The sequence below is a fragment of the Mobula birostris genome, chromosome 8 (genome assembly GCF_030028105.1).
Source record: "Mobula birostris isolate sMobBir1 chromosome 8, sMobBir1.hap1, whole genome shotgun sequence".
NCBI classification, from domain to species: domain Eukaryota; kingdom Metazoa; phylum Chordata; class Chondrichthyes; order Myliobatiformes; family Myliobatidae; genus Mobula; species Mobula birostris.
In genome coordinates, this window is record NC_092377.1 from 120,226,605 (window position 1) to 120,251,694 (window position 25,090).

Below are 25,090 nucleotides of genomic sequence, written 5' to 3' on the forward strand. Positions count from 1 at the left end.
AGTGTAGGGGGAAGTTTAACAGTTGGCACAGTTACAGGGATAAGTGCTAGTGGGGGGGGGATCAATGGTGGGGAAAGGGTACGCAATGGAGTGACAGCGGGGGGGGGCAGAGAGGGAGGGAGAGAGAGAGAGCGCGCGTGAGCGATCCTGTGGAAGGGGATCAAGAGTGGGTGAGAAGCTGTGTCTGGAGTTGGAGTCCTTTTGTGAATGGTAGAAACATAGAAACAAAGAAAAGGAAACCTACAGCACAATACGGGCCCTTCAGCCTATGATGCTGTGCCGAACATGTACTTACTTTAGAAATTACGGAGGACTACCCATACCCCTCTATTTTTCTAAGCTCCGTATACCTATCCAAGGGTCTATTGTATCCGCCTCCACCTCTGTTGCTGGCAGCCCATTTAACAAACTCACCACTCTCTGCTTAAAAAAACGTACCCCTGACATCTCATCTGTACCTGCTTCAAACACCTTAAAACTGCGCCCTCTCATGCTAGCCATCTCAGCCCTGGGAAAAAGTCTCTGACTATCCACACGATCAATGCCTTTCATCATCTTATACGCCTATATCAGTCACTTCTCATCCTTCATCGCCCCAAGGAGAAAAGGTTGAGCTCACTCAACCTATTCTCATAAGGCATGCTCCCCAATCCAGGCAGCGTCCTTGGAAATCTCCTCTGCACTCTTTCTATAGTTTCCATATCCTTCCTGTAGTGAGGTGACCAGAACTCAGCACAGTACTCCAAGTGTGGTCCGACCAGGGTCCTATATAGCCGTAACATTACCTCTCAACTCTTAAACTCAATCCCACTGTTGATGAAGGCCAATGCACCATAGGCCTCAAACTCCACCCCTAAAAGCCCACCCCTCAAACTCCATGCCCCAATCTCCACACCTCAAAAGATGTGTTGGATGAGGTGCTCATGGGTGGTATCCGAGAATCCTGTTGTGATCCTGATCCTGTTTTGTTGGGTGTCTTAGAGTGAGGGCTGATGTGTGAGAAATGGAGGAGATGTGGGTGATAAAATTAGAAGGGAAACCCCATGTTTAGGTAGGAGAACATTGTTTAATTCTTAGATTAGACTCGGATAATTGTTTTTTCTTTGCAATTTAACCATTGAGAAGATTTAATGTTCCTCCGAGCTCAGGGATGGACATGCATCAGCATAGGAATGGGCTCTGTTTCACTGTCAATCTGTCAGCAAATGTCAGTTCTCAAGGGGTGTGAAAGCAGCAGGTTAAGTGGGGTAGTTTACGGAGGCGGGGAGGAGTGTTGCAGACCGTGGAGACCGCAGAGATGACAAGGAGTGTAGGTTCCAGAGTGGGTCAGAGAGATGGGGAGGGGTCACAGATACTGGAGTGTTGTAAGTGTTGCTGAGGGTCACAGAGAATGGAACTGCTGTAGGGTCCATTTGGGTTCAGAGAGTGGGATGTGTGTAGGGAACGGAGGGGAAGGGAAAACAGACACACCGACAGGGTGAGGTATTGACCTGGGTGAGACAGTCAGCACTCTGACTCTCACAACATACAGAATACCATCCCTGGAAGCATCGGGTTCACAGATACAGAGCCACATCCAATCTACAGGGATCTGTCACCGGGAGACTGCAGGATGTGCCCTGTGGAGGCCCTTCAGCCCATCGAGACATCGGACAATACAGCAGCATACAGGCCCTTTGGCCCAACCACTCCTAAATGGCCATGGTGCCCATCCAGATTGTCCACATTGTCTGCATTACAACTGTATCTCTCCAAGTCCCACCCCCCTCCATGTACCTATCCCAGTGCTTCTGAAAGGACACTCCTGTACCTGCCTCAACCACTTCCCCTGTGAAAAAGATCAAAGCCCAAAGCATAGCTATTATCAAAGTACATATATATCACCATATACACCCCTGAGATTCATTTCCTTGCTGGAATACTCAATAAATCCATATTAGAATAATAACTATAATAGTTTCACATACTCTCCACTGTCCCTTTTAACTCTCTCCCCCTCACCCTGAACCCAGGGACTCTAATTGTGGATTCCTCTGTCCTGGGGAAAAGACTGTTACCATGCACCTTATCTTGCCCCAGTGATTTTATTTACTCCTCCATTCTATATTCCACAACACCCTTCTTCACTATAATTAGTACCATTTAATTCTGTGTCAACCACAGATACACTGATCAAGCCTTGTGCACTGGCATTCGAATCATTTCTCAAAATAGTAATGAAAGAAACCCAACACTGATCCCTGCAGAACACAGCTCATCAGCAGCCTCCATTCCGAAACACAACCTTCAACCACCTCCCTCTGCTTTCGTCCTCCAAACCAATCGTGAATCCACCAATCTTGACTGGATTCCTAACCATCCAAATGACCCAACCTTACAAGATCTTGTCGAAGGCCTCACTGAACTACAAATAGGCAAAGTCCACTGCCCTGCCCTCATCTGCATTTTCAGTCATCTCTTCAAATAGCTTGAATACTGTTCAATAAGCAGAGCTTTTCTTGAACAAAGCCGTGCTGACTCTATTTAATCTGACTCCGTCCACTCAAATGCTGGTACACCCTGTCCCTCAGAACTCCCGTAGGTAACTTCCCCACTATTAATTTCACACTGACTGGTGTGTCGTTCCCTGGCATGACCTTCCTGCTCTTCTCAAACAACCAAACATGAGCTTCCTTCCAGTCTTCTGCAACTTCTCTGGTGGCAAATGATGAGACAATAATCTCAGCAACAGACTCCACAATTCCTCCTCTCACCTCTCACAAGTTTCAAGGAAGCACTCACTCTGGCCCAGAGGATTTATCCGCCAATACACTGCAAGGTTGCAAATATCATCCTTTCTGGAAATATGACCAGTCTCCAAAACATCTCTACTTAATTCCCTTGAGTTATCATGATTACCTCCTCAGTGAAAAAGGGGAAATAGTCGTTAAGAATCTCACCCATGTCCTGCAGGTCAAGGCATAAGTAACCCTGCTAATGTCTGAGGGGATCTACTCACTTAGTAACCACCCTTTTACTCATGATATGGCTGAAAAATCTCCTGGCATTTCCCTTTGCCATTTCTGCAAGATCCATCTTACACCCTCTCTTTGCCCTCATGGTTTTACTCTTGATTGTTTTCTTAGTCATTTGGCAGAAAAGGATTCACTGGCACAGAAACCAAATTGAACTATGTCCTTCCATATTTTTCTTGACCAAAGCTTGTATATCTCTCATATTTTTGTATCCACCGAACTGTCTCTCCATGATTTCCTGGACATTTCCTACTAAACCATCCTACCATGCGAGGTCTTATTGTAGGTTCTGCTAAATGGACAACATTTTCAGCCTGAATCTCATCTACAATTTTGGTCATTCTACAAACAGCTCTAAAGAGGTTCAACTGGACAACTTTCCACTCACAACACCATGCAAACTCCTCCTAATGAGTCTCTGTCTACCCAAATACTGAGATAACCTATCCCTCCAATTGCCCACCACTCACCTACCCACAATTGATGTTGGAGTCACTGGTCTGTCTTTCCTTGGCTTATCCCTTCTATCATTCTAAAACTACGGAACAACATTGAACTCATTCCATTCTTCACTGGCATTGTTTCCCAGTGATGAACGATGAGGCAATTATCTCCGTAAGGGCCTCTGCTGTTTCCTGTCTAGCCACCCACGGAGTCGTAGGAAGCACTCAGTAAGGCCCTGGGGATTTATCCACTAGAAATCACTGTAAGGCTGCAAATACCTTCTCCCTGGGAATATATATATGTCCCCCAATCTGTCTTCTCCTGATTCTCTCATCTCTTGAGCAATTGTGATATTCAGTAAATCAGTTCAGCAATCATTGCGGAGAAATATTTCTTATAATTTCAACCTTTCTGCCACATCAAGTTATAGACAGCCTGCTGATCCCCAACAGGAACTCCTCTCTGACTAACCATCCTTTTAATCTTTACTGAGCTACAGAACCTCCTAGAACTTTTCTTAATCTTATCTGTCAGATCCATCTCATACCCTCACTTTGCCCTCCAGATTTACCTCAAGTGCATTCTTCATATTTTTGTAATCATCACGAGCTGAACTTGTCCCCAAATTAAACACAATGTATTATGTACAAAATGATGGAGGAACTCAGCTGGCCGGGCAGCATCAATGGAAAAGAGTACAGCCGATGCTTCAGACTGAGACCCTTCTTCGGAACACCTGTTTGTGAACACAATGTGTGCTTGCCTGTCCTCTTCACTAGAACTTCAATCTCTCTCGTCAGCCAGGGTTCCTAAACTATCCAGGCTCTGTACACAAGAGGAACACAATACATCTGCATCCTTGATATGCCACGAGTTGTGCCCCAATCCTTGCATCTCATCGTTACACTGAAGCTTCTCGGAGCTCTTTTCCCTCTTCTCTTGCGTGCAGGTTGAAGATGTCGAATGATCTGGTTGCTCACTGCACAATGAGGTGGACACACTGCACAATGAGGCAGTCTCACTGCCCTGCCGATCCTCGCTCACCCTACGGCACAACACACACATCAATCAGAAACCTGTCACCTGGGAGTTGGGGTTGAGTTTACTTTAGAACCCAAGGGGATTTTCTGTTCTGACCCTCCCTCCCTCCCACACCCCCATCCTGGTGTGTCACTGACTGTCTGGGACACAGTTCCGACAGTTTCCCATTACGCCCAGCCCAGACACACCTGCCCTAGGACATGTAATTGGAACAGAGGGATGTACAAAATGACACTATTCAGCTAATCATTTAATACACCAAGAAGGAGGTCATTTGCCCAATGATTCTGTGATGACCAATATGCCCAGCTGGATAATCCCAATTTCCTGCAGTCAACTTTATCCGTTCTAAACCTGCCTTTCCATACATCTATCTAGATGCCCCTTCAATGATACCATTGTACCTGCTGTACCCACTTTCTCAGGCAGCTCAGCGTATATACTCACCACCCTACAGGTGAAAGAATTGCCCCTGATCCTACTTCGGCCTTTCCTCTTCACCCTAAGCATACGCCCCAAGCTTTGGACTCTCCTGACGTGTGGGAAAGACCGTTGCCATCCACCTTATCTTTGCCACACCATGATGTTATATATTTCTCTATCGTCACCACTTCCTGCATTAAGAGGAATAATGACCTAGAATGGAAAACCCTCGCCATTAATCAACACTTGCAACAGTCTTGTAATTCTCTGCCCAATTTCCAGTTCAGCCACATCTTTCCTATTAAAGGGTGACCAAAACTCTACATCATGTTCCAATTGCAGCCTCACCAATAACATAATCAACGGCAATATAATGCCCTACTGCCGTACTCAATGCCCAACCAATGAATGTCAACGTGCTAAATGTTAATTTCTCCCAACATGTTCCTGCAGCTCAGGACATAAGCAGACCCTCTCAGCTTCTAAAGTGAGCTATTTCTCCTTAGTTACCATTTTAATCTTAAAACAGTGACAGATCATATAAAGACCTGTTTTTCTGTTACATCTACATTGAATCATTGAATCATTCAGTGAAATGCTCGTTTGCCTTGATGAACAACAAGGATGAGCTGGGGGGACCCCCTACATGTCACTATGCTTCCAGTGCCAACATAGCACACCCTCAACTTACAAACACTGACGCTTTGCAATATGGCAGGAAACTGAATACTCAGTAGAAACCTACTAGAGTCATGGGGAAAAAGTACAAACTCCTTAAAGACAGCAGAGGGAATTGGACACACATGGCTGCCAAAGCAAAGTTTATCCTAATCACGGCACAACTTCTTGGGATTTTCCTTAAATTTATCTTCTTGATCCATCTCACACCCTCTCTCTTTGCCCTCCTGATTTCCCTCTTGATAGTATTTTTAGTCATTTGTTGTTAAGGGATTCACTGGGAAATAATTAAATTGCACCTTGTCCTTCCATATTTTTCTTGACCAAATGTTGAATATCTCTTGTCTTGACAGGTTTACCCTCCACTTCAGCAGGAACATACTGCCTCTGCAGACTTGATATTTCTCATCTCCTGCCCCAGTCGCTCAGGGCGAGCGCCAAGCCTGTATTCTCACCGTTACACTTCTCCAAATTCCTGCTTCTCTTCCTTTGGCTCCATCTTGAAGAAAGCGAACAATCCAATTTTTCATTCTCCACCGAAGTCTCATAGCCCAGTGGATTGTCGCCCTGCCCTACTGGAAAGCACACACATCAGTCAGAAGCCTGTAGGAATGGAATTGTTGCTAAATTGACTTCTGAACCAAAAGACATTTTGAACAGCGAACCTCCCTCCCGCAGCAGTCACTGACCGAACGATCATAGTTTGCTCCATCATTTTCCCACCCAAGAAACACATCAATCACATCCCGCATATTCTACATGGGAAGGTTACAGTGAAGCGTGAGGCGTGACAGGGAGAGACAGGTTTTACCCACCAGGGCAGGTATGTTCTCTGGATCTGGTTCTGTCACTGAGACTCTGTCTGATGGCCCGAATCGCCTGAAGAGTTTTTGTACACGGGCAGTCAGATTTCCTCCTTTTGAGAATATCGCTGCTTTCTCTCCAAGTTAATCGATGAACTGTTGTTCCTTCACGGAATAATCCTGAATAGGTCTTCATATTCCCCTTCCCAAATCTAGGGATTTCTGCAACAGAATCACAGAACAAGTGTCTTCCTTCCGCGCTCTTCCGCCTCCTGCAACACAGAGTAACAGAATGTCTGGGTGCTGCTGTGGGATGGGTGTGTGTCCCACCCACTGGGTACATCAGTCTTGAGCTCAGCACCTTCCACCTAGGGCTGTCCCACCTTCCTGCCCCCGTATGTGTCCAATTGATGCTGACTATGTACAAGACAGCCCTCCCATCCCACTACTGGCACTCATCTCCCCACACGAGCTACAGAGTAGCATCATTTTTCCACTGGGACTTTCATCCCAGGAATGCCCTCCCCAATCGAGCACAGAAAGTTCCAAACACCTTACACACAGGGGAAGGGAACTGACCCATACCCTGGACAATGTTACAACACGATCCACAGTCCATTATCTCACAGCTATTTGTGGGAGCTTGCGGTGCATCATTATACATCCCCATCGCAATGATAACCACTGTGAGCTTTGGTGGCAGGGCAGCACAGGACATGACAAAGATAAAGAAGGTGCTACATCAATGCAGTGCCACTCTCCTACTGTGAACCAAATTCCAGGATGACACGCTGTCATAATTTTTGTACCTCAGAGGAAGGGAAGAGCCAGTAGTCAGCAGAAATCTTCAAGAGGAAGGGGATACCATAGAAGCGAACTGACTTCATGACATTCACCTGTGGACAGGACGAGAGTATCTACCTGTGACCCACTGCAGGGCATTTCAAAAATCCTGAATTTCACGAGACACATTGTAGACAAACAGGACACAGGGAATCCTTGGCCTTTCACACTGGTTGATATTCAGCTTCTTCACAATCTCTTCATGGATGGCTCCTCGACCGTAACATTGCACTGTAAAACACAGAACCTGTGCTCACTCAGGCTGCCTCACACCAGCACATTTCACTCAAGGTGATTCCTAGTAACAAAAGGGAAGGGGATAGATTTAATGTTCCTCCGAGCTCAGAGATGGGCACCCATCAGCATGGGAATGGGCTCTGTTTCACTGTCAATCTGTAAGCAAATGGGAGTTCTCAAGGGATGTGAAAGCAGCAGGTTAAGTGGGGTAGTTTACAGAGGTGGGGAGGAGTGTTGGACAGTGGAGACTGCAGAGATGACAAGGAGTGTAGGTTTCAGAGTGGGTCAGAGAGATGGGGAGGGATCACAGATACTGGAGTGTTGTAGGCGTTGCTAAGGGTCACAACGAATGGAAATGGAAGTGCTGTAGGGTCCATTTGGGCTCAGAGAGTGGGATGTGTGTAGGGAACGGAGGGGAAAACAGACACACCGACAGGGTGAGGTATTGACTTGGGTGAGACAGTCAGCACCCTGACTCTCAGAACACACAGAATACCATCCCTGGAAGCACTGGGTCCACAGATACAGAGCCACGTCCAATTGACAGGGACCTGTCACTGGGAGACTGCAGGATGTGCCCTGTGGAGGCCATTCAGCCCATCGAGACATCGGACAATACAGCAGGATACAGGCCCTTTGGCCCTACCACTCCTCACTGGCCATGGTGCCCATCCAGATTGTCCACATTGTCTGCATTACAGCTGTATCTCTCCAAGTCCCACCCCCTCCATGTACCTATCCCAGTGCTTCTGAACGGATACTCTTGTACCTGCCTCAACCACTTCCCCTGTGGAAAAGACCAAAGACCAAAGTACAGATATTAGCAAAGTACATATATATCACCATATACACCCCCGAGATTCATTTCCTTGCTGGCATACTCAATAAATACATATTAGAATAATAACTATAATAGTTTCACATACTCTCCACTGTCCCTTTAAACTCTTTCCCCCTCACCCTGAACCCAGGGACTCTAATTGTGGACTCCTCTGACCTGGAGAAAAGGCCATTACCATGCACCTTATCTTGCCCCAGTGATTTTATTTACTCCTCCATTCTGTATTCCACAACACCCTTCTTCATTATAAATAGCACCCTTTAATTTTGTGTCATCCACAGATATAGTAATCAAGCACTGTGCACTGGCATTCGAATCATTTCTCAAAATAGTAATGAAAGAAACCCAACACTGATCCCTGCAGAACACCCCTCATCAACAGCCTCCATTCCGAAACACAACCTTCAACCACCACCCTCTGCTTTCGTTGTCCAAACCAATTGTGAATCCACCAATCTTGACTGGATTCCTAACCATCCAGATTACTCAACCTTGTCGAAGGCCTCGTTGTACTACAAATAGACAACGTCCACTGCCCTGCCCTCATCTGCCTTTTCAGTCATCTCTTCAAATAGCTTGAATACTGTTCACTAAGCAGAGCTTTTTATGAACAAAGCCGTGCTGACTCTATTTAATCTGACTCTGTCCACTCAAATGCTGGTACACACTGTCGCTCAGAACTCCCGTAGGTAACTTCCCCACGACTGATTTCACACTGACTGGTGTGTCATTCCCTGGCATGACCTTCCTGCTCTTCTCAAACAACCAAACATGAGCTTCTTTTCAATAATCTCAGCAAGAGACTCCACAATTTCTCCTCTCACCACCCACAAATTTCAAGGAAGCACTATCTCTGGCCCAGGGGATTTATACACCAATACACTGAAAGGTTGCAAATATCATCCTTTCTGGAAATATGACCAGTCTCCAAAACATCTCGACTTAATTCCCTTGAGTAATCATGATTATCTCCTCAGTGAAAAACGAGAAATATTTTAAGAATCTCACCCCTATCCTGCAGGTCAAGGCAAAGGTAACCCTGCTAATGTCCAAAGGGATCTACTCACCTAGTAACCACCCTTTGACTCTTGATATAGCTGCCAATAGGGTTGACTTCAAGTGCCTGTGGAAACGTTCCACCAGGCCGTTGGACTGCGGGTGGTAAGCAGTCGTTCGATGGAGCTGGGTTCCAAGGAGTTGTGCTAGTGCAGACTACAAAGCCGATGCAAACTGCACACCCCTGTCTGAAGTGACGTGGGCTGGGAGTCCGAACCTTGCCACCCAGGTGGTAATCAGGGCTCTGGCGCATGTCTCCGCGGCCGTGTCAGCGAGTGGAACAGCTTCCAGCCACCTCGTGAACCTGTCCAACATGGGGAACAGGTATCTCGCTCCTTTCGAAACCGGCAGTGGGCCGACGATGTCCACGTGGACATGTTCAAACCTCCTATGTGTCGACTGGAAAGGTTGCAGTGGGGCCCTCACGTGCCTCTGGATTTTGGAGGTTTGACAGTGCGTGCATGTCCTGGCCCAATGCCCGACCTGCTTGCATAGGCCGTGCCACACAAACCTGTCTGCGATCAGCCGGATGGTCGCCTGGATGGAAGGATGGGCTAAACCGCGGAAGGCGTCGAAAACGCGGTGCCTCCAAGTGGTCGGGACAATGGGCTGAGGTTGCCTGGTGGACACATCGCAAAGGAGCATCTTACCTTTGGGGCCCAATGGGTATGTCTACGAGGTGGAGTCCTGAGACTGCGGTTCGGTACGCCAGCATCTCGCTGTCCAGTCGTTGCGCCTTAGCTAACGCCGCATAATCCAGCCCCAGAGACAGAGAGTGCACTGATTGGACAGAGGTACATGTCAGCACGTCGGCTGCCACTTTGTTCTTCCAGCGGATGTGCTTGATCGTGGTGGTAAACTCTGCGATGTATGACAGGTGGCATTGCTGGCCACGAGTCCTACACTTATGGCATGCCTCCAAGGGCCAGACTGGGTTGACGAACTCCCCTGGGTGCTGCTTGGCATCTGCACAGCACCCAAGGAGGACCTGGCCACGTCATCAGCCAAACTTGTTTACGGTGCCCCGCTCACAGTTCCCAGTGAATTGGTGCCAGCACCCCGTGGCCCGGAGGACACAACTACGGCGGTCCTAACTAAACTCCAGGAGCGGCTTGGAACACTTGCCCCAGTCCCGACGTCCCATCACGGAACAACACCCCCTTTCGTGCCCAAGGACCTACAACAGAGCTAGTATGTTTTCACCCCTGCAGCGACCATACGAAGGATCCTACAAGGTGTTGCGCCATAATGGGACGACCTGCGTTCTCGACATCGACGGTCATGAAGAGACTTTTACCATTGACGTTGAACGGCCGGTTGCGGTACCACCCCCTTGACGACGAGGACGGCCACCTAAAAGAACTGCCAGTGTGCAGGCTGAGGACTCTGCACTTCCTAGCACTCGTCCAGGGGGCGGGGGGGGGGGGTCATGTGGCAGCCCGCCCATGCGGCAAGTGAACCGGCTCCAGCAGTCACAGGCGAGACCGCAGCCAGTGGCTACCGAGAGGGCTGAGTGCGGGACAGACCTCGGCCCGGAAGCCGACGTCACTTCTGCCCCGCAAAGAGCGGAGAGCGGAGGATGCTGGCAGTGGGGACTTAAGCGTGCGCAGATTGAAACAGTAAACGGTTCAACCAGACCCTGCTCGACTCAGTGTGTTGCTTTCACTCGTTGCGTATCAGCGCAACTACAACCCTTTAATTTTGCGTCAACCACAGATATACTGATCAAGCCTTGTGCACTGGCATTTGAGTCATTTCTCAAAATAGCAATTGAAAGAAACCCAACACTGATCCCTGCAGAACACCCCTCATCAACAGCCTCCATTCCAAAACACAACCTTCAACCACCTCCCTCTGCTTTCATCGTCCATACCAATTGTGAATCCACCAATCTTCACTAGATTCCTAACCATCCAGGTTACCCTACCTTGCAAGACCTTGTTGAAGGACTCGCTGAACTACAAATAGACAACGTCCACTGCCCTGCCCTCATCTGCCTTTTCAGTCATCTCTTCAAATAGCTTTAAAACTGTTCAATCGGCAGAGCATTTCATGCACAAAGCCACGCCTACACTATTTAATCTGACTCCATCCACTCAAATGTTGGGACACCCTGTCCCTCAGAACTCCCGTAGGTAACTTTCCCACTATTGATTTCGCACTAACTGTCATCATGATCATCTCCTCAGTTAAAAAGGGGAAATATTCTTTAAGAATCTCACCCATGTCCTGCAGGTCATGCTAGACCTGCTAATGTCTGAAATGGACCTACTCACTTAGTAACCACCCTTTGACTCTTGATACGGCTGCAAAATCGCTTGGGATTTCCCTTCACCTTTTCTGCCAGATCCATCTCACACCCTCTCTGCTTGCCCTCATGATTTCACTCTTGATTGTTTTCTTAGTCATTTGGCATCAGAGGACCCACTGCCACATGACCTGACTGAACTATGACCTTCCATATTTTTCTTGACCAAAGCTTGTATATCTTTCATATTTATGTATCCACCGAACTGTCTCTCCATGATTTCACGGAACATTTCTTACTAGACCATCCAACCACACTTGGTCTTATTGTAGGTTCTGCTAAATGGACAGCATGCTCAGCCTGAACCTCATTTACAATTTTGGTCATTCTACAAACAGCTCCAAAGAGGTTCAACTGCACAGCTTTCCAGTCACAACACCATGCAAACTCCTCCTAATGAGTCCCTGTCTACCCAAATACTGAGATATCCTATCCCTCCAATTGCCCATCACTAACCTCCCCACAATTGGCGTCAGTCACTGGTCTGCCACTCCTTGGCTTATCCCTTCTATCGTTCTCAAACTATGGAACAACATTGACCTCATTCCATTCTTCAGTGGCATTGTTTCCTAGCGATGAACGATGAAGCAAATATCTCCCTAAAGGTCTCCGCTGTTTCCTCTCTAGCCTCCCATTGAGTCCCAGGAAGCACTTAGTAAGGCCCTGGGGATTTATCCATGAAAATACACTGTAAGGCTGCAAATACCTGCTCCCTGGGAATGTGTATGTCCCTCAATCTGTCTTCTCCTGAATCCCACATCTCTTGAGCAATTGTGATACTCAGTAAATCAGTTCAGCAATCATTGAAAAGAAATATTTCTTATAATGTCAACCTATCTGCCCCCTCAAGTTATAGACAGCCTGCTGATCCCCAACAGGAACTCCTCTCTGACTAACCATCCTTTTTAATCTTTACTGAGCTATCGAAACTGCTAGAACTTTTCTTAATCTTATCTGTCAGATCCATCTCATACTGTCACTCTGCCCTCCAGATTTACCTCAAGTGCATCCTTTATATTTTTGTAATCACCAAGAGATGAACTTGTCCCTAAGTTAAACACAATGTATGATGTAAAAATTGATGGAGGAACTCAGCAGGCCCGGCAGCATCAATGGAAAAGAGTACAGCCGATGCTTCAGACTGAGACCCTTCTTCTGGACTCCTGTTTGTGAATGTATGCTTGCCTCTCCTCTTAACTGGAACTTCAAACACTCTCGTCAGCCAGGGTCCCTAAACCATCCAGGCTCTGTACACAAGAGAAACGTAATACGTCTACACCCTTGATATGCCATGAGTCGTGCCCCAATCCTTGCTTCTCACCGTTACACTGAAACTTCTCTGAGCTCCTTTTGCTCTTCTCCTGTGTGCAGGTTGAAGGTGTCAAATGATCTGGTTGCTCACTGCACATCCAGGTGGGCGCACTGCACAATGAGAGAGTCTCACTGCCCTGCCGATCCTCGCTCGACCCTAGTGCACAACACACACATCAATCAGAAACCTGTAACCTGGGAGTTGGTGTTGAGTTTACCTTAGAACCCGATGGGGATTTTCTGTTCTGACCCTCCCTCCCACCGACTGACTGGGGGACAGTTCTGACAGTTTCCCATCACGTCCACCCTAGACACACATGTAATTGGAAACAGAGGGATGTACAGAATGAGGCTATTCAGCTTATCGTTTAATACACCAAGAATGAGATTATTTGCCCAATGGTTCTGTGATGACCACTATGCCCAGCTGGATAATCAGGACCCAGGCTGTAAAAATAGGGGACAAGCTCTCCTCTACAATCACTCTGAGCATCGGTGCCCCACAAGGCTGTGTACTCAGCCCCCTGCTGTACTCACTGTACACCCATGATTGTGTAGCCAAGTTTCCATCAAACTCAATATATAAGTTTGCTGATGACACAACAATTGTAGGCCATATCTCGGGTAATGATGAGTTTGAGTACAGAGGGGAAATTAAGAACCTGGTGTCATGCTGCGAAGACAATAACCTATCCCTCAATGTCAGAAAGACGAAGGAATTGGCTGTTGACTTCAGAAGGATCAGCGGACCGCACAACCCAAGTTACATCGGTGATGCGCAAGTGGAACAGGTCAAAAGCTTCAAGTTCCTCAGGGTCAATATCACAAATGATTTGAATTGGTCCAACCAAGCAGAGTCCACTGCCAAGAAGGCCCACCAGCGCCTTTACCTCCTGAGAAAACTAAAGAAATTTGGCCTGTCTCCTAAAACCCTCACTAATTTTTCTAGATGCACCGTAGAAAGCATTCTTCTAGGGTGCATCACGACCTGGTATGGAAGTTGTCCAGTCCAAAACCGGAAGAAACTGCAGAAGATCGGAACACGGCGCAGCACATGACACAAACCAATCTTCCGTCCGTGGACTCACTTTACACCGCACGCTGTCGGAGCAGTGCTGCCAGGATAATCAAGGGCACGACCCACCCAGCCAACACACTTTTCATTCCTCTTCCCTCCAGAAGGCTCAGGAGCTTGAAGACTCGTACGGACAGATTTGGGAACAGCTTCTTTCCAATTGTGATAAGACTGCTGAACGGATCCTGACCCAGATCTGGGCCGTACCTTCCAAATAACCGGACCTGCATCACGTTTTTTTTGTACTACCTTACTTTCCATTTTTCTAATTTTTCTATTTATGATTTGTAATTTAAATTTTTAATATTTACAATCGATTTGTAATCCAGGGAGCGGGAAGTGCAGAATCAAATATCGATATGATGATTGTACATTCTAGTATCATTTGTTTGGCGACAATAAAGTATAAAATAATCCCAATTGCCTGCAGTAAACTTTATCCGTTCTAACCCTGCCTTTCCATGCATCTGTCCAGGTGCCACTTCAATGATACGATTGTCCCTGCTGCACCCACTTTCTCAGGCAGCTCAGCATATATACTCACCACCCTACAGGTGAAAGAATTGCCCCTGATCCTACTTAGGCTTTTCCTCTTCACCCCAAGCATATGCCCCAAGCTTTGGACTCTCCTGACGTGTGGGAAAGACTGTTGCCATCCACCTTATCTTTGCCACACCGTGATGTTATACATTTCTATATCGTCACCATCTCCTGTGTTACAAGGAATAATAACCTTGAATGGAAAACCCTCCCTATTAATCACACTTGCAACAGTCTTGTAATTCTCTGCCCAATTTCCAGTTCAGCCACATCTTGCCTATTAAAGGGTGACCAAAACTCTACATCATGTTCCAATTGCAGCCTCACCAATAACATAATCAACGGCAATATAATGCCCTACTTACATAGAGAAAATAGGTGCAGGAGAAGGCCATTCGGCCCTTCGAGCCTGCACCGCCATTTATTATGATCATGGCTGATCATCCAACTCAGAACACTGCCCCAGCCTTCCCTCCATACCCCCTGACCCCCGTAGCCACAAGGGCCATATCTAACTCCCTCTTAAATATAGCCAATAAACTGGCCTCAACTGTTTCCTGTGGCAGAGAATTCCACAGATTCACCACTCTCTGTGTGAAGAAGTTTTTCCTAATCTCGGTCGTAAAAGGCTTCCCCTCTATCCTCAAACTGTGACCCCTCGTTCTGGACTTCCCCAACATCGGGAACAATCTTCCTGCATCTAGCCTGTCCAATCCCTTTAGGATCTTATACGTTTCAATCAGATCCCCCCTCAATCTTCTAAATTCCAATGAGTACAAGCCCAGTTCGTCCAGTCTTTCTTCATATGAAAGTCCTGCCATCCCAGGAATCAATCTGGTGAACCTTCTCTGTACTCCCTCTATGGCAAGGATGTCTTTCCTCAGATTAGGGGACCAAAACTGCACACAATACTCCAGGTGTGGTCTCACCAAGGCCTTGTACAACTGCAGTAGTACCTCCCTGCTCCTGTACTCAAATCCTCTCGCTATAAATGCCAGCATACCATTCGCCGTTTTCACCGCCTGCTGTACCTGCATGCCCACTTTCAATGACTGGTGTACAATGACACCCAGGTCACGTTGCACCTCCCCTTTTCCTAATCGGCCACCATTCAGATAATAATCTGTTTTCCTATTTTTGCCACCAAAGGGGATAACTTCACATTTATCCACATTAAATTGCATCTGCCATGAATTTGCCCACTCACCCAACCTATCCAAGTCACCCTGCATCCTCTTAGCATCCTCCTCACAGCTAACACTGCCACCCAGCTTCGTGTCATCCGCAAACTTGGAGATGCTGCATTTAATTCCCTCATCCAAGTCATTAATATATATTGTAAACAACTGAGGTCCCAGCACTGTGCCTTGCGGTACCCCACTAGTCACCGCCTGCCATTCTGAAAAGGTCCTGTTTATTCCCACTCTTTGCTTCCTGTCTGCTAACCAACTCTCCACCCACACCAATACCTTATCCCCAATACCGTGTGCTTTAAGTTTGCACACTAATCTCCTGTGTGGGACCTTGTCAAAAGCCTTCTGAAAATCCAAATATACCACATCCACTGGTTCTCCCCTATCCACTCTACTAGTTACATCCTCAAAAAATTCTATGAGATTCGTCAGACATGATTTTCCTTTCACAAATCCATGCTGACTTTGTCCGATCATTTCACCACTTTCCAAATGTGCTGTTATCACATCCTTGATAACTGACTCCAGCAGTTTCCCCACCACCGACATTAGGCTAACCGGTCTATAATTCCCCGGTTTCTCTCTCCCTCCTTTTTTAAAAAGTGGAGTTACATTAGCCACCCTCCAATCCTCAGGAACTAGTCCAGAATCTAATGAGTTTTGAAAAATTATCACTAATGCATCCACTATTTCTTGGGCTACTTCCTTAAGCACCCTGGGATGCAGACCATCTGGCCCTGGGGATTTATCTGCCTTCAATCCCTTCAATTTTCCTAACACCACTTCCCTACTAACATGTATTTCGCTCAGTTCCTCCATCTCACTGGACCCTCTGTCCCCTACTATTTCTGGAAGATTATTTATGTACTCCTTAGTGAGGACAGAACCAAGTAATTATTCAATTGGTCTGCCATGTCCTTGCTCCCCATAATCAATTCACCTGTTTCTGCCTGCAGAGGACCTACATTTGTCTTTACCAGTCTTTTCCTTTTTACATATCTATAAAAGCTTTTACAGTCTGTTTTTATGTTGCCTGCAAGTTTTCTCTCATAATCTTTTTTCCCCTTCCTAATTAAGCCCTTTGTCCTCTTCTACTGAACTCTGAATTTCTCCCAGTCCTCAGGTGAGCCACTTTCTCTGGCTAATTTGTATGCTGCTTCTTTGGAATTGATACTATCCCTAATTTCTCTTGTCAGCCACGGGTGCACTACCTTCCTTGATTTATTCTTTTGCCAAACTGTGATGAACATTTGTTGCAGTTCATCCATGCAACCTTTAAATGCTTGCCATTGCATATCCACCGTCAATCCTTTAAGTGTCATTTGCCAGTCTATCTTAGCTAATTCACGTCTCATACCTTCAAAGTTACCCCTCTTTAAGTTCAGAACCTTTGTTTCTGAATTAACTATGTCACTCTCCATCTTAATGAAGAATTCCACCATATTATGGTCACTCTTACCCAAGGGGCCTCTCACGACAAGATTGCTAATTAACCTTTCCTCATTGCTCAAAACCCAGTCCAGAATAGCCTGCTCTCTAGTCGGTTCCTCGACATGTTGGTTCAAAAAACCATCCCGCATACATTCCAAGAAATCCTCTTCCTCAGCACCTTTACCAATTTGGTTCACCCAATCTACATGTAGATTGAAGTCACCCATTATAACTGCTGTTCCTTTATTGCACACATTTCTAATTTTCTGTTTAATACCATCTCCGACCTCACTACTACTGTTAGGTGGCCTGTACACAACTCCCACCAGCGTCTTCTGCCCCTTAGTGTTACGCAGCTCTACCCATATCGATTCCACATCTTCCCGGCTTATGTCCTTCCTTTCTATTGCGTTAATCTCTTCTTTAACCAGCAACACCACCCCACCTCCCCTTCCTTCATGTCTATCCCTCCTGAATATTGAATATCCCTGAACGTTGAGCTCCCATCCCTGGTCACCCTGGAGCCATGTCTCTGTGATCCCAACTATATCATAATCATTAATAACAATCTCCACTTTCAATTCATCCACCTTATTACGAATGCTCCTTGCATTGACACACAAAGCCTTCAGGCGCTCTTTTACAACTCTCTTAGCCCTTATACAATTATGCTGAAAAGTGGCCCTTTTTAATGCTTGCCCTGGATTTGTCGGCCTGCCGCTTTTACTTATCTCCATAGAACTTTTTGTTTCTACCCTCACTTTACACCCCTCTGCCTCTCTGCACTGGTTCCCATCCCCCTGTAGTGAACTAACCTCCTCACGCCTAGCCTCTTTAATTTGATTCCCACCCCCCAACCATTCTAGTTTACGTACTCAATGCCCAACTAATGAATGTCAGCATGCTAAATGTTAATTTCTCCCAACATATTCCTACAGCTCAGGACATAAGCAGACCTTCTGAGCTTCTAAAGTGAGCTATTTCTCCTTACTTATCTTTTTAATCTTAAAATAGTGACAGATCAGATTAAAGATCTGTTTTTCTGTTACATCTACATTGAATGATTGAAACATTCAGCGAAATGCTTGTTTGCGTCAATGAACAACACAGTACAAGGATGAACTGGGGGGAGCCCGTGCGTGTCACTATGATTCCACTGCCAACGTAGCATGCCCTCAACTTACCAACACTAGCCCTTTGCAAAATGGCAGGAAACTGAATACTCAGTGGAAACCTACTGCAGACATGGGGAGAAAGTACAAACTCCTTAAAGGCAGTGGTGGCAATTAGACGCACATGGCTGCCACTGTAAAGTTTATGCTAATCACTATACAACTTCTTGGGATTTTCCTTAACTTTAACTTCTAGATTCATCTCACATCCTCTCTCTTTGCTCTCCTGATAGTATTCTGAGTCATTTGATGTTAAGGGATTCACTGGGAAATAACCTAATTGAACCTTGTTCTTCCATATTTTTCTTGAGCAAAGCTTGAATATCTCTCATCTTGACAGGTTTACCTCCACTTCGACAGGGACATACTGCCTCTGCAGTCTTGATATTTCTCAACTCCTGCCCCAATCACTCAGGGCAAGCCCCAATTTTGCATTCTCACTGTTACACTTCTCCGAATTCCTGCTTCTCTTCCGTTGGTTCCATCCTGAAGAAATCGAACAATCCAATTGTTCATTCTCCACTGAAGTCAAGTTGCCCGGCGGATTGTCATCCCGCCCTACTGGAAACCATACACATCAGTCAGAAGCCTGTAATCTTGGAATTGTTGCTAAATTGATCTCCAGACCCAAAGACATTTTGGACTGCGAACCTCCCACCCTCACTCCCTCCCGCAGCAGTCACTGACTGACAACCATAGTTCGTTCCATCATTTTCCCACCCAAGACACATATCAATCACATTCCTCATATTCCATATGGGAAGCTTACAGTGATGCATGAGGCGTGACAGGGTGAGACAGGTTTTACCCACCGGGGGAGGAATGTTCTCTGGATCTGGTTCTGTCAATGAGACTCTGTCTCATTTCATTTTTAAAGTCTTTTTGTTGATACATAATCTTCTACAGCTTTAAAATGATACAAGACTTCAACAAACTGATATATGTACAGTTAATAAAACTGAAGAAAAAACTTATCAAAAAAGAATGATATGATAATGAAAAAAGAAGTTATTTTTATAAAGAAAATAAAGAAAAAAGAGTACCCCCAACTAATTGAAAGAAAAAACCTACAAACTACAAGAGAAAGGAAAAGAAAACAAATTAAAAGAGAGAAAAAAACCATTAGGAACCAACTCCCGGAGCAATACACCTTACAATCGCCTATATCTATATAAAGGAGAAAAATCATCAACTGCCAGCTCACATTTATATATGACTGTAAGGAAACCATACAAATTAATTCAAATTAAATGATAATATTTGGCAAAAGAGCCCCATCTTCTCTCAAAATCGAATTGAGGATCAAAAGTTCTACTTCTAATTTTTTCCAAGCTAAGACATAACATTACTTGAGAAAACCATTGAATTAATGTAGGGACAGAGGTATCTTCCCATTTCAATAAAATACAGTAGCCCTTCTTGCCAACAATGTAACAAATGCAATTATATGTTGGTCTGAAGATGAAATACCCTGAATATGATGTAGAACGATTCCAAATAAGACAGTCAATGTATTAAGTTGTAAATTAATTTTCAGAGCTTTAGAAATTGTAGAAAATAAAGGTTTTTAAAAAGATTTTAATGAAGAACATGGCCAGAACATATGTGAAAAAGTGGCTACTTCAGTTTTACACCTATCACAATAGTTGTCAATGTTAGGAAATATTTTGGATAGTCTCTCTTTTGTTAAATAATAATGATGAACAATTTTAAATTGAATTAAACAGTGATTGGCACATAAGACCATAAGACCATCAGACAAAGGAGCAGAAGTCAGCCATTCGGCCCATCGAGTCTGCTCCGCCATTTTATCATGAGCTGATCTATTCTCCCATTTAGTCCCACTCCCCCACCTTCTCACCATAAACTTCGATGCCCTGGCTACTCAGATACCTATCTCTGCCTTAAATACACCCAATGACTTGGCCTCCACTGCCGCCCGTGGCAACAAATTCCATAGATTCACCACCCCCAGCTAAAAAAATTTCTTCGCATCTCTGTTCTGAATGGGCGCCCTTTAATCCCTCTCGTACTAGACTCCACATCGAAGAGGAATTGACCATTTTCAAAACTCGCAAACAATCTTCATTAACAAAGGTCATATTAAGTTCTCTCTCCCAATCTTGTTTAATCTTTAGTGAGAGGTTATCTTTTTGTAGTAAAAATAAATTATGAATTCTACCAGTGGAACCTCTCACTAAAGGATTCATATTCAAAATAGTATCCAACAAATCATATTCTTGCATATATGGAAATTTAGATACGTATTTTTGTAAAAAATATCTAACCTGAAAATATTGCAGGAAATGTGTCTGAGAGAGAGAATATTTGTTAATTAACTCTTCAAAAGTCATTAATCGACCATCACAAAATAAATCTGCAGAAGAACAGATCCCGTTATTTCTCCATAAGAGAAAAGTGGGATCGGTTATTGATGGTTTAACCAGAAAATTTCGATATAAAGAGCTAGACAAATTAAATTGTTTAAAATTAAAAGAGTTGTGAAACTGAAACTAAATTCGTAAGGACTGTTTAATAACAGGGTAGAGATTTAAATCTGGAATTTTAGCAAGTTTGTAAAGGTAATGGAGCTCCTAATAATGAGGTTAAATGAAATTGTTTGATAGCTTCTAATTCCAAATCAATCCAAGCTGGTTTCTGGCTCTTATCAAGCAAATATAGCCAAAACCATAATTGTCAAATATTAACAGCCCAGTAATACAATCTTAAATTAGGTAGTGAAAGTCCACCATCTTCTTAAGATTTTTGTAAATGATTATTAATTCTTGTTTTTTTATCATTCCAAATAAAGGATGAAATAATAGAATTTGATCAAAATTTTTTTTAGCTAAAAAGATAGGTATATTTTGAAAAATATATAAAAATCTAGGTAAAATCATCATTTTCACAGCATGAATATGACCTATTGAAGAAAGTGTAAGTGGGATCCATCTACAAAATAATTGTTTCATAGAGTCCATTAAAGGAACTACATTAGCTTTATAAAGATCTTTATATATTTTAGTAATGATAATACCTAAATATTTAAAAGAATTCACAACTCTGAATGGAATATTGTTATATATAAAAACAGGAGCATTAAAAGGGAACAATTCACTTTTATTTAAGTTTATATCCTGAAAATTTTCCAAAACCACTTAATATTTCCAAAAGATTATGAATAGATTCTTCAGGGTTCCAAATATAAACCAAAAGATCATCTGTGTAAAGAAAACTCTTATGTGTGGTCCCATTTATAGAGATACCATGAATATTTTTAGCTTCACGGAGTATTATAGCCAAAGGCTCCAGTATAAGATTAAATAATAAAGGACTTAATGGACATCCCTCTCTCTTACCTCGTGAGAGTGAAAAAAAGGAGACCTGAAATTATTAGTAATAACAGTACCAATAGGATTATTAAAGTTATTACCAAAGCCAAATTTTTCTAATACATTAAACAGATATGTCCATTCAACTCCATAAAATGCCTTTTCTGCGTCAAGAGAAGTAACATATAGTGATGAGTATATAATGTTCATCATTCTCCAAACATTGGAGAAAGAGTAACGGCCTTTAATAAGGCCTGTTTGATCCATAGAGATGATTTTAGTTAAAATATTTCCCAAACGGTTAACCATTATCTGAAAAAGAATTTATGCATCCACATTTAATAGCGAAATAGGTCTATATGATGAACATTCAGCTAGGATCTTTATCTTTCTTAAGGATTAAGGAAACAGAAGCTTCATAAAAAGGAGGTAAATTACCCTTCTCAAAAGATTCATGAAATATTTCCAAAAGATATGATGAAAGTAATTTTTCAAATATTTTGTAAAATCCTACTGAATAACCATCAAGTCCTGGTGCTTTACCTGATTGCATTGACAACACAGCTTTCTGAATTTCATGTTCAGTAACTGGAGCATCAAGGATCTGTTGATCTTCAACAGTAATTTGAGGAAATTTAATCTTATTTAAAAAAGCCTTCATTTTGGAGGAATCTGCAGGAAAGTGAGATTTATAAGGATCAGAATAAAAATCTTGAAAAATGCTACTAATCTCATGTCTTCATGATTACTTACTATTTCCCCATTATCTTTACGAATCTTTAAAATTTGTCTTTTAGCTCTAGCTGCCCTTAATTGGGAAGCTAAGAGCCTATTATTTTTATCCCCAAAAAATACAAAACTGACTTTTCAATTTTAGCAAATATCCTTCAATAGAATAAGTTAATAATAAATTATATTGTGATTGTAATTCCACTCTTCTTTTAAACAAATCAACATTTGGAGAGGTTCCATTGATGTTACCTAAATCTTTAATTTGTTCAGAAATTTTATCTAATTCCATTCTTGTCTGTTTCTTCAGTTTAGCTAAATACAAAATAATCTGACCACGTAAATAAGCTTTTAATGTATCCCAAATTACTAACTTTGAGACATTTCCTGTATTATTAAAGAGAAAAAAACTCTTTTATCTGAGTTTCAATAAACTCAATAAATTCTGAGCTTTGTAACATATGTTCTGGAAAACGCCAAGGTAGTCTTGTAGAAGCAACATCTTTCAAATCAAATATTAGGTTTAAGGGAGCGTGAGCAGAAATAACAATTGCATCATATTCACATTTCTGAATATTAAATAGAAGTCAATTCTCGAATATTTATTATGAACGTGTGAGAAAAAGGAATATGCTCTATCACTAGGATACATATGTTTCCAAATTTCAATTAAGTCATAATCAATTAACAAGGAATTAATAAGTGATGTAGAGCGATTAGGAAGTTGATGTTTGGATGATGACTTATCTATTGAAGGATTTAAACAAATACTAAAATCACCACCCATTAATAACATATATTCATTTAGATCAGGTAATAGAGCAAAAACATCTTTAAAGAATGAGGGGTCATCAGCATTTGGTCCATATATATTAACCAAAACTACTTTCCTGTTGTAAATTGTTCCCTTAACAATCACAAATCTACCATTGATATCAGATATAATATCCCCCTGATTAAAAGGAATATTGGAATCAATAAAAATGGAAACAAATCTAATTTTACTTTGAGAATTTGCATGAAACTGAGGACCCTTCCAAAATTTAAAAAAGCGATTTTTTATCACATAACCTGATTTGCGTCTCTTGTGCAAAAATTATATCAAGTTGGAATCGATTAATAGTTTTAAATGGTTTCTTACGCTTAATAGAATGATTCCAACCACGGACATTCCAACTTAAAACATTTAACTGTTTAAATATCATCATGAGACTTTATATCTAAAGAAAGTAGTTTGACGCATGTCAGGATAAGGTAGTCGAGAATGGTGGAGATAAACAATATTAATAATTTGCATACGTTCCGGAATTCCATAATGTGGATAAAAAATAAGAAAAGAAAAAAGAAAAAAGACACCCAATCTACAAAGCCCGGAAGTAAGTCGATATCAATCGATGCAAGCCCCAAAGAATGCATAAGAAGCAATTATAAACTCCACCTGCCTAAATAAAAGGTAAAAATGGAAAGAGTGATCTCTGTCTCCCTCTTCCGGATACACAACTCATTACAGTCGACATACAGCTCATTACAATTGCGTTGAAAAGAACAATTATTAGAAACGACCTACAGTTTTGAAGATAGCCATCATAATATTAGGTAAGGAAAGAAAACAACATGTCCAAAAAAAATTCTTGAAATATTTGCTCAGGATAAAAATAATCACCATCTTTCAATTATTACATCTATCTTTAAAACATAAAGAAACCCGAATAATTACTTACAAGTTCTTAGCAAAAGCATACAAAGCAAAAAAGCAATTAGTTCATTTAAATGCTGCAAATAGAAAGAAATTCTAGATGGTTCAAAGTTATCTAGTCTTCCGACAGTTCCTGCGTTATGTCTTCTGAAGTTAAAACCATCCAAACCAGTCTATTTCAGAGACAAAAGTAAATTTTAAGGCAAAGACTTTCTATACCCATCAAATCTTCCGACCTCATCACTCCTTACGTCGCGAGACAATCATACAATTGTAAATCATCTAAACTTCAGACTCGTCAGGGAGAGAATTAATAAAACACAATGTATCAGCTGATCCTCAAAAATACAAACCCCAGAATTTTTGACGAAAAGCCTTAATTTAGCTGAGTATTGAAGAGATGGATGCAACTGTCTTTGATAAGCTGTATGCATTACAGCAACGAATCCAAAACTTTTCTGAACAATTTCACGTGGAAAATCTTGGATGAAATGAATCTCAGAGCTTTGAAATTTGAACAACCTTTGTTTTCTTGCAAGCTTAATAATACGGTCTTTGTCTCTAAAACGAAGAAAGCGCACAACGACATGCCTACTTGTACTTTGAGCCGGGGATTTTAAAGCACCAACTCTATGTGCCATTTTGTTCCAACAAGAGCGAGCCTTCAAATCCACGATCCGTTGTTGAGCCTTTTCCAGACAAGAAAAAGTATCAGCCGCATTTCGACTCACCTCTTTAAAATCAAGGCTCAAAGAGTCAATTTTTTTCCTCCAAAGGGAGAAATCTTTTAGTTAATTCAGCAACGATATAGCTGATTTGAGACTCTAATCTATTTACCCAGGGTGGCTCCTCTGAAGTCTCGACAGCTTTTTTAGGCTTATCAATGCCTGCTTCAGGATTTCTTTTGGTGCTTCTTAAGTTAG

General features: G+C 43.1%; 2 protein-coding genes across 19 annotated transcripts in view; both read right to left on the reverse strand.

Annotated features, from left to right (window-relative positions):
• The window catches only part of LOC140201638 (uncharacterized), a 395,760-nt gene extending 376,505 nt beyond the window's left edge, over window positions 1-19,255 (reverse strand). The window contains exon 1 of the mRNA XM_072266064.1: window positions 19,223-19,255. The gene's annotated coding sequence lies outside the window, so the exon portion shown is untranslated. The remainder of the gene's footprint in view (window positions 1-19,222) is intronic.
• The window catches only part of LOC140201636 (uncharacterized), a 121,943-nt gene that overhangs the window by 1,240 nt on the left and 95,613 nt on the right, over window positions 1-25,090 (reverse strand). For 9 of the 18 annotated variants that reach the window (XM_072266047.1, XM_072266046.1, XM_072266054.1 and 6 more), the window contains 3 exons: window positions 22,286-22,414; window positions 18,852-18,971; window positions 13,010-13,156 (listed from right to left, as the gene is read on the reverse strand). In XM_072266047.1, coding sequence (XP_072122148.1) covers window positions 13,010-13,156; window positions 18,852-18,971; window positions 22,286-22,414 — 396 coding nt within the window. Of the gene's footprint in view, window positions 1-22; window positions 4,504-5,899; window positions 6,176-6,415; window positions 6,676-7,324; window positions 7,478-13,009; window positions 13,157-18,756; window positions 18,972-22,285; window positions 22,415-25,090 lie in introns of those variants that run through there. The other 9 variants (XM_072266056.1, XM_072266057.1, XM_072266055.1 and 6 more) reach the window with 9 other exon arrangements.